Source organism: Cariama cristata, unplaced genomic scaffold (assembly GCF_000690535.1).
Source record: "Cariama cristata isolate BGI_N322 unplaced genomic scaffold, ASM69053v1 scaffold15783, whole genome shotgun sequence".
Lineage (NCBI taxonomy): Eukaryota > Metazoa > Chordata > Aves > Cariamiformes > Cariamidae > Cariama > Cariama cristata.
In genome coordinates, this window is record NW_009606825.1 from 12,540 (window position 1) to 29,424 (window position 16,885).

The window sequence follows — 16,885 nt, forward strand, 5'->3', positions numbered from 1 at the left end:
CGGGTGGCTCCCCTCGGCGGTGCGGGCTTCTCCCGGGGCAGCTCCCAGCCCCAGCGACTGCTCCCTCTCCCCTCCGCTGCGCCCTGGAGTGATGCTCTGTTTCTTACCCGAGTCCCCTGCCCTCCGTGTTTGGGCTCCCTGAGTTTCTTTGTCCTTTACCCACGACATAGCCTTAGCTGGAAGGAGGTCTCGGCCATAACGAACATTTTTTAGTAAATTCTCTTGCTGTCTTTTCAGCCCAGTCCTTTAACTAGTCCGGGCTTCTTTATGCACTGAATGCATTGCCATTACATGCTGAGGAAGGCATGATAAGTTATTTATTCATTTAACGTTTATTCATTTATTAATGTACTCATTTAACAAATCTTTCAGCTCATCTGTAAATATATACTGCTCTGACCTCCTGTTTAGTGTGCTGGTTATTATGTTAGTGAAGTTTATTCCTGATTTGATGATTGGCTCCTTTCCTATCCGCCGGCATCTTTGACAGGCAACAGAATTATCCTTTTAGATCGATTACCAGGTAATTACAGCTACTTGGCGTGATGGACTGCTCCTTTTTACTTGGTGTTCAGAAGCGTCCGTCAGGTGGGGGAAAGTACTGTGACGGGTAGAGCAAAAATCACAGGGCAGCACAGTCGTAGCCCCCCCGCAGCCCTCAATCCAAGAGTCCCAGGGCTTCTGGTTCGTTCTTCCCGTGTATCTGAGCTGGCTACAGAGCAGGATCCCGACAGAAGTGGCCGAGTTAAGCAGTGACAGGTAAGTGATGAACCAACCCCAAAAGCTGACACTATACGGTGGGGAGAAGGTGGCACCGATCCTGTTACGTAGGTGGGAGAGGTGAATCACCAGGAGGTAAATAAACTGCCCGGCGTGGCCTGGGAGGGCTCTTGGCTTGATAACTTATTGCCTGTTGTGCGTTTATTGCAGACAAGGCTGTTTCAAAAGGTGTTTGCGGTGCTGTGTTTTAAGTTCATCGTGCATTGCCCGTACGTGGCTGTGGAGGCAGCTTTATTAAGATTAATGGACTCACTGGCCACTGAGGGGGAATTAAGCGGAGCTCACTGCGGGGTGTGTGTACTGCGCAGCCTTCCCGTTAGGTAACGAGGGACTGCAAGTAGTCACTGCCTTGGGCGGCAGCCTGCGGAAAGCGTGGCACGAGGAGTTGTTAGGCAGGAGACAGGCAGCTTCCCTGACTATCACACAGGATAGAAATGACCCTGCGGATGCCAAAGGGCTGGGGCAGGGCAGCTGCTCAGCTGCTGGTAAAAGTGGCATGAGCCCAAACCCTCCCGGGGCTCGCCGGCTGTGCATGCCCACACCCCTGGCACCCTTGGACCGGCTTCAGCAGGGAAGGGAGGGTGGTGTGGGCACTGCCAGCCTTGACCTCCCCTGTCTGCTAGTGGGATGTGCGAGCAGCAGCTGCCTGCTCGGCCGCACGCTGGGTGCAAGCATGGATGCAACTCAGCACGCTGAGAAAGCAGGGATGCAGCACGGCCCGCTGTGGAAGCAGGGATACAGCATAGCACGCTGGGTGGAAGCAGGGATGCAACTCAGCACGCTGGGGAAGCAGGGAACGGCCCGCTGTGGAAGCAGGGATACAGCATAGCACGCTGGGTGGAAGCAGGGATGCAACTCAGCACGCTGTGGAAGCAGGGATGCAGCACAGCACGCTGAGAAAGCAGGGATGCAGCTCAGCATGCTGTGAAAGCAGGGATACAGCACAGCACGCTGAGAAAGCAGGGATACAGCATAGCACGCTGGGTGGAAGCAGGGATGCAACTCAGCACGCTGTGGAAACAGGGATGCAGCGCAGCACAGCACGCTGAGAAAGCAGGGATGCAACTCAGCACGCTGTGGAAGCAGGGAGGCAGCACAGCAGGGATGCAGCACAACACGCTGAGAAAGCAGGGATGCAGCACAGCATGCTGTGGAAGCAGGGATGCAGCACCGCCCGCTGTGGGAGCAGGGATACAGCATAGCACGCTGGGTGGAAGCAGGGATGCAGCACAACATGCTGAGAAAGCAGGGATGCAGCTCAGCACGCTGTGGAAGCAGGGATGCAGCTCAGCACGCTGTGGGAGCAGGGATGCAGCACAACATGCTGTGGAAGCAGGGATGCAGCACCGTGCGCTGAGCCCAGGGCTACTCGAAGGCAGAAGCGAGGGCTGGGCTGCCCTCAGCCTGCAGAGAAAGATGGGCGATGCAGCCCCTGTTCAAGCTTCACCAGCAGCGGTTCATCCCTGCAATGAGCTGTTTGTTGCCAACCAGTTTTAGAAAAAAAAAATTGTAATAGAGGCCAAGAGTCACAGCGCAGCTGTGGGAGATGTAGGTTCAAGTTCCTCTTCAGCTTTAGTTAACACAGATCCGAGCCCAGCTTCCCTCTCCCTCCCCCAGGCTGCTCTGTCGGTCGGTAACCCCAACGATGTTGTTTTTCAGCGTTGCATCCCTACACAGGTATTGCAACGGGAAGCAGGACCTTGCTGCCCAGGTGAGCGCCCAGCCCCTCACTCCAGAGCAGCCCACGCTGTTCCTCTCTTGCTGGCAACGTTACTGTCTGCTTAGCGCGAGTGAGACACGAAACCACATCCGCGGGAAGGGCCGGGAGAGGCTCCGTGAGCTGGTCTAAAAGCCCGTGGCCAGGACCATCTTGGAGAGGGTCTCTGTCCTTGCCTCGCACCGGGCGATGGGCGGATTTCACCTTGCTGGAGCTATGCTCCGTCCCCTGGGCTCCTTGTGCCCTTCGCATGGGGTCTGCGGGACGTCTCACTGGGCTGTCGGCAGAGGTTTGGGCTGACGGACGAATAAATACCCTAGCCTGTGGTTTGCTGTGCGCTGCGTCTGCTTCAGTCTCCCTACCCTAGAGTGTGCTGTTCCCTTTCAGAAGACTTTTCTGCTGCAGCTGCAGGCTCCTGCGCCTCTGCTCCTGCTCCAGGGCTTGGACATCGGTACAGCAGCTGGGTGGGGGCTTCAAATCTGGTGCCCACCTTGACCTTCTCCTCTTTCTGCTGCTTCATTGGCTTCCCTTCTTTACCCTCCCCGTGGATAAGCAGCTTTTTGGTGGTTATTTCTTCCCAAGCACTGCTGCTGGCTGTCTTGTCTCATCCCTGCTTACTCCCGCCACAGACCCGGTGGTGAAGAGTCCCCCCCGAGATACTCCCACCGGTAGCCCCCAGCCCAAGCCCCACTGCAAGGTGGCTACCGGGCTGCTTCGCCCTCGGGATGGGTTTGAGCATCACGATGTGCCCGGCCCTGTCCATGCTCTCAGTCCATGGGCAAATGTCCGTCAGGAAAGTGTCCCCGCTCAGCACCAGCTCTGGGATGGCAGTATGTGTGCCCGCAGTGCTGCGGGGACATAGGGGGGGCCGGCCGCGGGAGTGGGGCGGCTGTGGGGCTGCAGCATCCCCCACACAAACCCAGGCCAACACGGTGAACGTAAAACTGGGCGATGTCTTCTGTGCTTCAGGGTCTGTCGTGTCTTGCCAGGGAAGCTGGTCAAGGCTTGGATGGTTTTATGTATACCCAGCAGAACAAACTTGAACACTTGGCAGAGGCTGCTGAGGGGAATTAAGAACCAAAATCGGTCTTTGGGGTGAGATGGGTTTATTTCTGAAGGGCAGGAGCCATTTTGACAGCCCGGAGGCACTGTCACTGGTGGTGGCCCTCCTTGCTGAGGATGCACAGGGAGGACATCGTGGGGGACACCACGGCAACTCTCCTTTCCAAGGGGTTTCTTGAGGTAGCGTGGATCTTCTCCGGCTGGGGTGAAGGCAGCGAAGGCAGCTCGAAGAGGGCACGGCACGGCACGGCAGCCTGAGGGGTCTGGGCAGGCTGCGAGGGGGCTGCGACATGGGGCAGGGGGCCAGCGACAACGTGCAACCTGCAGCACCCAGGCTGAGCAGGGATCAACGGCCCTGGGCTGGGATGAAAAGGGACCCCCGAACCCTTGGGCAGGGGTGGGGAGAGGTACCAGGGCAGACCCCCCCCATAACACCTACAAATGCCCTCAGGGCCCTGGAGCTTAATGCCTGAGCAAAGTCTGGGGGCCTCAATCCGGACAACAGTGAAACCCCTGCCTGCAGAAGAAAAGCTGTCATCTCTTCTGAGCGAGGGAAAGGCTCTTAACTCCTTTCTCTTGAAGTTCTGGTTGGGTCCTCAGCTGCTTCTGTGTCTCCGGTAAGCAGGAACATCACGCGTGCCCCAAGCGCTATTTCTGGCGGTGATGCAGGGCTGTGGTGAAGTTGCAAACCCCATCATGGCCGCACTGCTCTGTCCTGTCCTCTGGAAGCACAGCAGTCCCTGCTGCAGAGGACTCCCCCTCCCCACCCCAAACCCACGCCGTCCGGAGCTGTGTGACCACCCTACACGCAGCCCTGGGTCCCACGAGACAAAGCTGACAACAGGAGCCTCGACGAGAAACGCTGAGGCAGCTACTTCAAAGGTCACCCCCAGCGATTGCGTGCACAGGAGAGGCTCAGATGTGCAACACAGCTGCTGCTGTGAGAAGAGGGGAAGTATGCGCCGAGCTGCGGCCGCTGTTACAGAAGTGCAGGAAACCAAAGCCCGGGGGAAGCGGAGGGGTTCGGGTGCTCTGGGGTGCAGGGACCTCACCCCCCTCTGTACTGGTCCCATGAATGCAAGCAGCTCTTGCTAAAAACAGAGGGAAGATGTTCAGCTGTTGGAGCTTGGCAAGCAGCTCTGGCTCTCCAGTGCTCTAAGGAGGGCAGCGTTTGGCTGGAAGCATCCGGACGTGTGATGCTTGGGATCCAGCTAACCCAGCGGTGGGGTCTGATGGCGTGGAAGTGTCCCCAAAGCTGCCCGTCCTCGGCTGTCTTGTCCTTCGTCGGTGAAAATGGGTCCTGCGGAGACCCACGATGGTGCCCGCAGGCAGGCAGCTGAAGTGGGTGAGATGAGACCTCGCTCACCTCCAGTTAGGTGAGATGAGTCCCACCAGCTCTTTTTAGCCAGCCTTTGAAAATAAAGGGAATGTTTTAACCTGCAGCTGAACCACTGCCAGAAGTGGTTCCCGGTGATCATTTAAAATCATGTCGATGTGTATCAGAGATAGGAGCTACATTCAGATCCTAAACCCACCATCACATGAAATGCCTCCGGCCGTGAAGCAGTGGGTTGTTAGAAGCAATCTTGCATCAAGGCTGCACAGGCTTGCCCTGCGAGGCAGGCTTGTCCTTGCTGCCAGCGCGTGAAGCTGTGCCGAGGCTTCTGTCCCCAGCACACACTGGCGGAGTGGAGTGGGCTCCTCTGATCAGGGCTGAATTCTCCAAATTCTTTTGGTGGAAGATCAGCTATAAACATCTATTTATTTATTTTATTTTCAGTGGCAGCATAGCTGTGCTGCTTTCTGGGCTCGGCTCCACTGCTCTATTGACCTCTGGCTTCTCTGAGTTCCCCGAGATTAAAAAGGGCAGGACAAACCATGAAGAAGAGCCCTTGGTGGCAAAAAAATTATCAGTGCAGAGCCTCAGGAGCAAGGGCTGTAGCTTCTGACTCTAATTCCAGCCCGGCAGCCACAGCAGCTTCCCAGCACTGAGCATCTGCAGCGTGCTCGACCCGCAGCGTCAGCCAGCCGTGAGTCATGCTCTGAAAAATGTTGAGGTGTGGTTTAAAGCCCAAATTGGTTTCTTTGAAGAATAAATACTGCTCTCCTTTATGTACCCTCTGGTATTTAAGTTTTTCTACCTAAAAAGACTAGGAATTTCTCCTTACCAGACCTCTTTCTGACATTGTCATGCCCTTTCAGGACCAAGAGTTATCAGGACACGAGGCAGGAGTTGGACGACCTGGCACTGGAGGCACTGGGAGACAAGTTGGGTGCTCCTGCAGCGCTCGGCTGGACCCTCTCGCAGGGCGATGCTCCTCGACCAGCTGGCTGCCCGCAGCCGGAGACTTTCCTAGAAGCTGTGACCTCAGTGTGTGTCTCACCCCGTGCATACGCTGAGAGGTTCGTATCTTCTCTCAGCTGTGGTCTGGAGGTGCGTGAGGCTCCTGCCCATAGATGATGCACAGAAATCCACTGCTGTAAGCCTTGGAGCTGGTGCTGCTGGCCAGGCAGGAGCTCCAGGTGTGCCAGCACAGGTTGGCTGGTGAGGCCGTGGGTGGGAAGGCTCACGATGGGGCAGGACATGGGCTGTTTCAGCCGTTTCTCCCTCCAGCCGCAGTGGAAATGGCCAGAGTAGGGCTGGGCTCGATTGCCAGGCTACCTGCAGCCACCGAGCTATGTATGTGGGATGCTGACGGCAGAGCTGCTGTCAGAAACTCCTGCGGGAGCTAATAACATCTGTGTTGGTCTACGGCGAGGCTGCCTGTTGCTGTAGCTCTCCGAGAGCTGTTCCCTGTCAGCCTTCCTCCAGCTGCTGCTGGAGCCTGCTCCGGCAGCGTCGCTAACATCATCGCGGCTGCTGATTTTGCAATAGGCACCTACTGCCACCATTCCCCCCCAACCCCGAAAGTGACTGCTGAGGTGCGGACAGCTCCCAGTTTAACAAGCCCCCCCAGTCCCCAGCCGACCAGTGCCCCCCCGACCCGGCGTACGCAGCAGAGGTTCCCGTGCCCTCCTTAGGGGATGGGTTTTGCCAGGTCTCACAAGCTGCCCCTCTGGAGGAGGTGGCTCTGCAGATCACAAAAGCCCTTTCTGAGGCTCAGTGGTCCTTCATGTCCCATCCCCACCGGTCCCTTACTCCGCACATGGAAGAAGAGCAGCGAGGCACAGGAGAGCCCCAGAGCCTCAGCAGAAATCTGGTGCCTTGGTCCAGATCAGCATCCCCCTTGTTTCTGAGGAGCAGATGTCGTATTGCTGTGCAAACCAAGCAGTAGCTCTGGTCCCCGGGGAGCTGCCAACTGACCGCACGCCAAATTGTCCCCGAGTCCCACGTACCCTCCTTGCCCACTGCCTCCACCCCTTGGCTACGGCACACGCGCATCTGGGGAGAGAGACGAGATTTCTGGTACCACTGTTAGGTCTCTAGTAAATGGTGGGGAAAAAGGAGCTGGGAATAGCGCTTTCCCCTCCTCTCTCCTCGTTTTCTTCGTGGCCAAAAGACCCGTGATCTGCTTTCTGCCATCAGACAGGTTGTGGTTTCCTGGTATTCCCAAGGGAACCAGGACCTTCAAGGGGAACATCAGATACCCCAGCACTGGTGAGCACCCAACCGGTGCCACTTCTGTCCCCACAAGGTCTCCAGGCAGCTTCAGCTCCGCGGCGGAGGCTGCCCCGAGGGCTTGCGGGGGCTTAAAAAAACCTCTGTGCAAAGCAGCGTGGTGCAAAGGGCAGAAGTGCAAAGCTGGGTTACAACAAGGTGGTGGGGAAAGGTATCCTTCAGACAAAATCAGTGCTATACGGGTCACCCCCTTCCCTCCAGCTGCTCCCCCCAGCACCAGCCTGCTTACCCGCTGTTTAGACACAAATTTCCTGGGGTGCCAAGCAGAGGTGCCTTAAGACGGAGGGAAAGCCAAAACAAAACAAACCTGATGCAGCTGGGAGCTTTAATTTGCAGGAAGAGCTGAGCAGCAGCAGCAGGCTGCTTCCCAGCTGAATCCTTCCTGCTGTATCAAGCATAAATTCATCAGGTATTCCATTTCCTGAAAAAAAAAAAAAAAAAAGCAGAATAATTCACTTTCAGAAATAAAGAGTAGAGCTATTTTTCCCTCTGCCATGGTGAATGCAATTACCTAAGGCATGGGAGGCTGAGATAACTAACCCACTTATTCAGCCCCCACTCTCCAAAGAAACCATCATCATTCTGTCAGAAAAGGCTTTAAAACCCAATTCACATCCTGAATGCTAAAACATCGCCCCATACAGAACCCGTCCTTACGATTTCCACGCACCAGCTGCAGCATCACAAGTGAATGGCACTCACAGACACGACCAGGACCATATACACCGTGCAAGCTCCCTGTGTTTGCTGACCCTTCTCCCGGTGCTGTTGGTGATTCCTTGTCCCTCGGCAGCAATTCCCAGCAAAGCAAAGCAAGGCAAAGCACACCGGTGTCCTCTTAGCAGCATGTGAGCCATGCTGGGGCTGGGAAAGCGTGCGTGGGGGAAAAAGAGTCCCAAGCTGCATCTGTTTGGAGAGCTCAACGAAGGGAAACCGTAAGCCTGTGCTTGCCCTCAAATATAATCCCATTTAGGCTGCACCCTCCGCTCCCACCTCCTCTGCCATTATCTAATGGGGAGAGGAGTAATGACTTTCAGCAATGCTCTTTGAATGGCAGCGGTCCAATTCTAGGCTATTTTTTTTTTTTTTTTTTAATGATGGGGGGCAAAAAGGAGGTTGGCAGAGAGGAGAAAACGTCAGTTTGGTTTGTCTGCAATCCTTGTTTTGCTTTGGGAGCTTTAGAGGACAGACACATTCTTCCATCTCCGCTAATCCCCTGATACAGAGGATTTTCCTGCCATTAAATGATAGCTTGCGAGAAAAAAATGCCAACTTTTCGGAGGCTGACTCGTATGGCTAATGGCAGCCTCATGAGCGGGAGGGAGGACACAGCCACTGCCTGGCTCGGTAAGCAGTGTATCGTCTAGATGATTTCTGTTGGGAATTTTAGGTTGGATTGTTGGATGCTAAGCTGGTTACACTTCTCTGTACCAGCACCTATTTCCTGGGGCGATGGCCGGTCTCTTACTGTTGGTTATCTTTTCCCATCCCAGATGATAAGAACCTGCCCTTGAGATGTCTGGCGGGAAGGATGCGGATGAGCTGCTGAAAAGGAGTAGCACAAAGCTGCAGGATTCCCTGAGCAGGTCAGTGGTGGAAGGAAGATACTCACCGGGAAGGTGCTGGGGACTTCTTCAGTTTGAAAGCGTGTGGGAGAGGAGCCTTTTCCTTCGTCTTCCTTTCTAAACATAGATCTTACTGTGGGAAAATGATGCAGAGAAGTGACAGAGGATGAAACCTGTCTCTATTCTTCCTGTGTGCATTTAGGTCCCTCAAGTTTGCTTGCCAGACCTGAAATGCCACTAGTGAATAATCAAGGTAATGTTTGCCATCATTTTAAATGGTGAGTATACGCTTATTCTGCATTACCCAGTAGTGGATTAGACGGATCATTTGGAAAGATGTAGGTTAAATACTCAATTATTGCAATCATTGTCTCTTTACCCTTCTAAAAATTCTGCAAACATTGTTTTGGTCTCTCACTCTTCCTTTCAAATACCGAATTACTGTAGTATTTAAAAGAGCAAAAGAGATCGTCCCTGGGTGGAATTTTGTTTTGATTCCTTAATCTCAGAAATATTTTTGACCTTGCTCCTGTATTTCACCCTTTTTCTTAAACACGCCTCTCATTTGAGCACCCTCTGTGTCAGTGAGTTGGAGGCATCTTCCAGCTGCTGCCCTGTCTGCTGCCACAGAGTTAAAAGCAAAGCACCACCTTTTTGGGGAAGGGGAAGGAGAAAGGAAGGAGAGGTGGGAATATTCAGGCTATGTTGGTCAGAGGAGATCTGGCCAACAGAGATCTGATCTCCTGTGCTCTGAGCAGCAGCTCTCCCCAGGGTTTGGTGGGGCTCAAATGGAGGAATTTTTTTCTGACTTTCTTTGCAAGAGAAAGAGGGAGAATTGCCACAAAAACTGGGGTGCTGAGGGGCTCCTCTGAGCTCCTGTTGCCGGGGGGATGTTTTCACATTGGATGGTCCTCAAGCGTTTGCCTTCCGTGTACTGCACAATGCAAAGAGTTAGATACACTGGTGAATAGAGACCTTTGAAGTGTGCTGTGAAGTGCCACAAGCAGAAGACCCAGATTTGGCACTAAAAAAACCCCCTTGTGTGTAAGGAAAACAGGCTGGATATGGCATGGGTACAGCCCTTTCCTTTATCGAGTGATTAGAGAACAAGCAGGGAGGGGAAGGAGGGGATTTGGTTACCAGCCTGCTCGTTCCTAGGCTGCACGTTGAGTAGACAGCTGGTGGGAGAGGTCTGAGCTTGGGGTGGCTGTAGCTGAACAGTGAACCTGCTTGGGACACTCTCACATATAGGAGAGCCTCACATATAGGACAACCTATGCATTTATGCCCCTCTGGATGTCACCCTGAGCCCATGCAAGGCTCTCGTTCCAGCAGCACCACTTGCATCCATCATTTTCCAGACAGCCACCTGTGGTCAGACATTTGGGAACAGGCAAATCCTTAATCTGTCTGGCACTCCATTTATGTAACTCCTCACAACAACAACAACATATGCCCCTCTTTGCAAGCGGCAGCATGGACCGGTGCAAAGGGGAGCGACCGAGGCAGCCCCTGGGCAGCCTGCACGAAGAAAGAGCACTATCTGAGGGCGGCACGTTGTCTCCCCTCCCGTCCTTAGGTTCCTCACCTGTTGTCTGCCCAGGTCCTTGACTGAAGAAGACTTTCCTTTAGCCATGGCTGTTAGATAAGGGCTCCTGAGGAGAAGAGCATACAAACAAATGAAATGACAATCTGTCTAAAATCCTTTCCACCTCTCAGAGTCCTTCACTACCATTTATCCTTGAAGTGATGCTGCTTTGCTAATTCTCAGGTCACGATAGTGTGGCCAGGCTTGATGGGACCTGAATTTCGATAAAGAGGTCACAGCTAAAGTCCTTCTGGGACGCACCTTCCACATACCTAAATCCCTTTTCTACATGCAGTGGCCAGGTTGGTTTGAACTGAACCAGGCTGGGAGGCTCCTGGGTTGATGTCTTGTCAACGGGGACCTGCCCAGGCACTGCTTTTGCAATTCCCCTGCTTGAAGAAGCCACAGGCAGCGTAAACTCATAAATACAGTCCTGTGCGTGTTGCCTTTCAAAAGGATGGAGAAAGGGCAGAGCAATTGCAGTTCCAGCTGTGATTTGGTCTGTATGTTAAAGCCTTAGGGGCTGCAAAACCAGAAGGTTGATGCTTGCTGAAGCTGATGCTTCCTGGCATAACCACCTCACAAGTCTGTCTTAATTAAAATGTCCGTCAGGAAGACAGCTGTAGTGGGCAATCGCTGTGCTGCAAAGCGGCGAGGAGAGGCGGTTGGAGGTTTCCCTCTCCAGAGAGTCAGCGGGAGCGTGGGGGAAAGCCCATTCCTCATCGCTCAGCCCTTGGGACTGCCGGGCACACGGCAGCAGCGACGAGATGCCAGCAATGCTGTAATAAAGGTGGCTGTTGGTAAAGATGGTATCTCACGTCTTGTTGAAAAAAATATAAATGGATTGTGCTTCTGTAGGAGTCAATAAATTGCAGCAGAAAAACCAGTCAGTAGCAATACCACGGTTTTCTGTTAGTGACTACGCGGAGAGTTTGCTGGTGTGGCTTCTCATTTTGTAAGATGTGCCTTTGAGATCAGTTACAAAATGAGCTCTACCTTCAGTTCTTCCTCTCTAGTGAGTTTATTTCACACATATCTGGTTGACTGGATGTTTTTTTCCCCCACAAAAATGCCTGTCCATGGAGGCCGATGTCTCCCGATCCTTTCGTTCTGTGATTTCTCCCCAGAAGAGCTTTCTTCTCTTCCTTGTTGTACCTCCACCTGCATGGGACTAACTTGACAAGAAACCACAACAGCCACACACCTCCCATGTCAGGCTGATAAAAAGACAAAGTGGTGGCACCTAGCAAGCATAAGGCACCGTGGTGACTGTCTTGAGAATTGGCAAAACAGTAAAAACTGTGCCGGAGGGGCGGAATATCTCAGCTATAATGAGATCACGAAGAAAGCAGTTGAACAATATCCCTTAATTTGTTTTTCCTCATGCCATTCCACCAGTACACAGTGGGAATGTGTTTTTAAACACTGCACTACGTCCTTAAGGGCTGATAGTTCCCCTTGCGGTGCTGCACCAGCTCGTGGCTCTGGTGGAGAAACGTTAGGTACAACGAACAGAGAAAACAAAGATGTGAAAAACATGAATTTGACGTGCTCCAGGCAAATAACTGATCTCCCCTGCCCGCTGTCGGACTAGCACACACTGCCCTCCCCTCTTCCCCCCCCACCAAATACTGCAGCCCATCCACAGCTGCTGGCCTTCAAGGCATCTCTGCCTGCCCCCTGGCCAAACCATGTCCCCATCAGCTTGCAGAGAGAGCAGTCACAGAGACACTGAGAAATACTTCAGTCTAGGTGGGTCCCCCTCTTGGGGAGAGAAATCAATCAGAGATGACGTTCTAGATGATGAGAGAGAGATATATATCTCTCTACACACGCACCACCTCAGTGAGTTTAAAGACTCCAGCAGAAGATTTTTAGGAATCTTTCACGAGGGCTCCTCGGTCAGCACTGGCGTACAAGTAGTGGGTGGCAATTAGCCTGGCTAGAAGGGAGGCAAAGACAGCGTAATTTCTTTTTCCTGTCGCGATTAATATATTTGCTAATGATGCATCCCAATTCTCTCCTCCCACACCTCCGTGGGGATGGCGTGTTCCTCTCTGGCAGTGATCCTTTGGGTCCCCCACGTCCACGCGGTGTGGGCCTGCGTGCGGTCCTGCCCTGCCAACTGCGTGTGCACCCAGGAGCGGAGCTGCTCCGTCCTCTGCGACCGTGCCGGTCTGGGGCAGATCCCGAGTGAGTTCCCTTGTGAAGCCTCCTCTATCAACCTAGACAAAAACAGCATCAAGTTCCTCTCCGAGAGGGCCTTCGGGACCTTGCCTTCCCTCAAATCCCTGTCGCTCAGCCACAATAATATCTCCTTCATCACCCCGGGGGCTTTCAAGGGGCTGCCCAGCTTGACCGAGCTGAAGATGGCCCACAACGAGTACATTCGCTATCTCCACACGCGGACTTTCACGGCCCTCAGACGGCTGGTGAAGCTGGACCTGGCGGACTGCAACCTCTTCAACATCCCGGACAGGATCTTCATCGAGCTGCCTGCTCTGCAGGAGCTCTTCTGCTTCCAGAACAATTTCCGAAGGATCCCAGGTGCCATCAGGGGCATGGAGAACCTGACCCACGTTTACCTGGAGAGAAACAGGATCGAAGCGGTAGCCTATAACTCCCTGCAGGGCCTGACCAAGCTGAAATACCTGAATCTGCAGGACAACAGGATAAATGTCGTTCACGAACGAGCTTTTCAGGGCTGCCAGAAGATGGAGTACCTGTACCTGAACGACAATTGGATCAGTGAGCTTCCAGAAAACTCCTTCGATGGCCTAAGGTGCCTGAAGATGCTCAACCTTGGGGGGAATTTTCTCAGGAACATTTCCAACACCTGGTTTAGGGACCTGGGGGAGCTGGAGGTCCTCTACCTGGACCGCAACAGGATCAACTACATTGAGGAAAGGGCTTTTGAAAACCTCACCAGCCTGGTTGCGTTGCACTTGAATAGCAACAACCTGACGACCCTGCCCTTTTCTGTCTTCCAGCCGGTGTACTTCCTTGGGCGGCTGTACCTCTTCCGCAACCCCTGGGAGTGCGACTGCCGCATCGAGTGGCTGAAGGAGTGGATGGAGAATTACAGGCTCGTCAGGGATATTCCCTGTGCCTCCCCCTCCTCAGTAGCCGGGATTGACCTGATGGATGTGCTCTACGAGAGATCACCAGAAGGTTACTGTCTGGACCCTGTGGAGCTAAATATCACATCCGAAGGCCCGACCCCAAGTGAAGACCCTTCGTCTACCACGGAGAGCAAGTTCAACAGCCTTATCTCCAAACTCTTGCTCCAGATGGGCCTTCCTGAAGAAGTGGCAAACGCCACTGAAGTCTACAGTAACACCACACAGCTGGGTGGACTGACTGATGAGGTTTCTTCTGGGGTGGGGGAAGACAGTACTGAGGCCATCTCCTTCTCTTTGCTCGTCCCAGCACTTTTTACTGTGATTTTTTTGCAGTGCAAATAGTCCAAGGGCTGTGTGGACCGTGGGTCCTGCTTAAGTGTTTAGTCCCGGTACCTACCTAGTCATTAGGGAAAAGTTTGTATCGCAGGTCTCCATTCCATAACCGGCTCCAAACTCTCCCAGGTTGGATCTGGCTCCAGATTCCCCTGGGAGCTGGCGGAGCTGGTTCAAGGCTGGGTCCCACTCTGGGTGAGAAATCTGCCCTGTGGGGTCTCAGAGCCTCCGGGACACTCACAGCGCTGTGTGGAAGATGAGCAATGAAAGAACAGCAGTAAGGTTGAGTTTGGCTTGGAGACACGTGGTGTTCCCTGCTGGGGGTGGAGGGAAGAGGGGTCTGTAGGGATGGTGGTGCGGTGCTGTTGATTCTGTTGGGCCAACTCCAGTTGACCCAACCATTGACTTCATGAGAGCAAGACGAGGCAGCAAAACCAGACCCCTCCCCTCTTCATATCCTGATGGACACCCACACCCACGGTGGGTGCTGCTGAACACTGGTGAACAGGAGAACATCATCTGGGGAGGGTGCTTGCCCCAGGTGGATCTGGGATGGGCACAGGGTTTTGGCCATGACTACAGACAGGATTTTGATCCTTTCTCGCCCTGCTATCCTGGCACAGGTACAGGAGCACCAGACAGACCCATGTTTGTCAAAACATTCTTCTCTGAGGCAGATCTAGTTAAACTTAACAGCTTACTTATTAACACCGTTCCAATGTATTTTTATTTTTCAAGGAATATATTGTTTTTATTTGTAGAGTATTTCATGGCACGACAGCAGGGGCAGAACATGGTCATGACAAATGCAACCAGGCCCTACTAAATATTTTGTATTTCTACCACTAATGTGTAGCACATTCCGTATCATATTATGCCGTACTAACCAGCTATGCTGTCATTTTCTTTTATATGGTATCTTGCATGTTTTATCTTTGAAATCCTCAATCAAAGCTGCTAATATGACCAGAAAGAATGGTCATGTTTTATGTATCAGAGCACATTAATAAAGTATTTTGATGTTTCTCTCGCAAAAATAAACTAACTGCTCAAAACTCTTTTTGTTTGGAGATCTTTGAATTACTCTGGTGGGTTTTCTGTAGGCTACTCAGATGGGTGCACATGGATGTCCTTTTTATGGGCTAGAGCAAATGGCAAGCTATTTACTGCAGCATAAAGAATAGACACTTTAACTTAGAACATGACCATGCTTACGTTTGTGTTAAGCAGCAATGCTTTACTAAATGAATTACTAAATAGAAATACACTTCTGTGATATTTTAACTGTATTAACCATTATACATGGCTTATCATACTATGATGTCCATGTTCATATGAAATGACACAACATATACAATTCTTTACTACAGCCAAAATGTCATGAAATAGGAATAAAAATGAAAATGAATTAAAAAACCCGATCAAACATTTCCCTACCCCTCTTTTTTCCCCCCGCCCCCACCAATTCAACATGATCGTGGCCTCCACCCCGCCCTGGCTCGGTGCCTGCGGGTGCTGGAGCAGCAGCGGCAGAGCGGGAGCCGCCCTGGCTCACGCTTTGCGAAGGTGGTGGTTCTGTATGGGCAACACGTTGGCTAGAACCAGCAGAGAGTAGGGGTCCTTGCCTCTGCCCCTCTACCCCAAGTCAGACACCGGTGAGTACCCAAAAACCATACACAAAGGACATGCCAGCTGAAGATGGACTTTGGGCATAAAATAGCCGAAAAATGATGGGTAATGCTCAAATTCATGCACAAAGACCTTTTCTTAGCAACTCCTGTGCCCTCTTACGTCTATGATTGTCTGGGAGAACCGTGGAAAGACATAAACTTTTTCCAAAAGGGCTCAATGTTTCAGCAAAGGTGCCTTGGGTGGGGTCTGTTCACATCGGCCAGCCATGAGCGAGAGGCAATGCCCTCCACCTCAAGCAGCACCAGCACCCCAGTGCATCTGTGACAACCCCAGGAATGGTCCCACAGCCCATAGGGTTAACAGCTCAGGAGAAAGCCAACATGCAAAAAAAAAGAGAAAAAAAAAAAAAAAGCTCACGTACAAAACGACTGTGCACTCCTCAACTACCAGAGCAGCTGCTGCATGAAACACAGAACCTGCTTTTTTTGCCTGCACATTTTGCCAGCCAAAAAGGTGGCATCCTCAAAGCACATGCCTTGGGGCAGGTTGCTTGGGTCTGCAGCACTCTGTCCAAGAAGAACTACTGCCTTCTAATTAGCACCAGCGATTTCCAGAGGAAAGCTGGGCACGGGGAAAACCAACCCCTCCCTCTTGCAAAGGCTCCTCAGCAATCCGTAGCTCGACCACAGGTTTTTTCCCAGCCAGGAAAGATGCCAGATGGTTTGATAAATGCCTATTTGACCTGTTCCGTGAACTAAATTCAATGAGTTTGGATTTCCAAGCTATTTATGAATCCATTAATCTTCTTAAGTGCTAAATTCATCTGTGTATTATAAAAGGTTGTTTTTCAAACCGGGTCCAGCCCAATGCTGTAGAGGCACGTTATGTTAAGGATGCCTTTACAGGAGCAGTATTTCATCCTGTCAGGGAAGGTTTATCAATAGGCTTGGCACAGATGGCAGGACGTTGGGCACAAATGGGTGTATTTCACTTCCTATAAGTACGGATGCCTTGTGAGTGAATCCTTTTTGTTACCCACATTTTCGTATTCTGTGCTGAAATACATTAAAGCTGAAGAGAGTCTTACCGTGCAATTGTGGAGTATGGCTTTCAAGTTAATTAGTGCTTCAAAGATGCTTCTGTTTTATCTGTAAGAATGACAGAGCTGAAGGCGAAGCTTCTTGAAATGTAGGTTTTAGCAGAGATTGCACTGTCAGGTGAGGGACAAGGGGACCGTATATCATACTTCGCTGTGTGACAATCGGGCCAATGACCTTGGGCATGGATGATTTAAATATCTCTTGTAGCCAAATACCCTAACCGCTTGCCCCAGAAAGCTTTCCACGTGCTGCTGTAATACAGCGGTGGCTGTCTAGGTAGTGCATGGTTGGCGTCGTGCTGCATGCAATGGGCTTTCAGCTTCCCTGCAGTAACAGGGACAGACCTCATGCTCTTCTGGTCTGAAAT

The 16,885-nt window shown here is 52.2% G+C and overlaps 1 protein-coding gene across 1 annotated transcript; it reads left to right on the forward strand.

Moving 5' to 3' along the window:
* Window positions 1–8,999: 8,999 nt before the first annotated feature.
* On the forward strand, window positions 9,000–13,981 carry NYX (nyctalopin; the record flags this gene model as incomplete). Its single annotated transcript, XM_009696509.1, has 3 exons — window positions 9,000–9,021; window positions 12,396–13,771; window positions 13,916–13,981. Coding segments are annotated over exons 1-3 (1,464 nt in total), but the record flags the coding sequence as incomplete, so codon positions are not given.
* Between the last annotated feature and the right edge of the window lie 2,904 nt (window positions 13,982–16,885).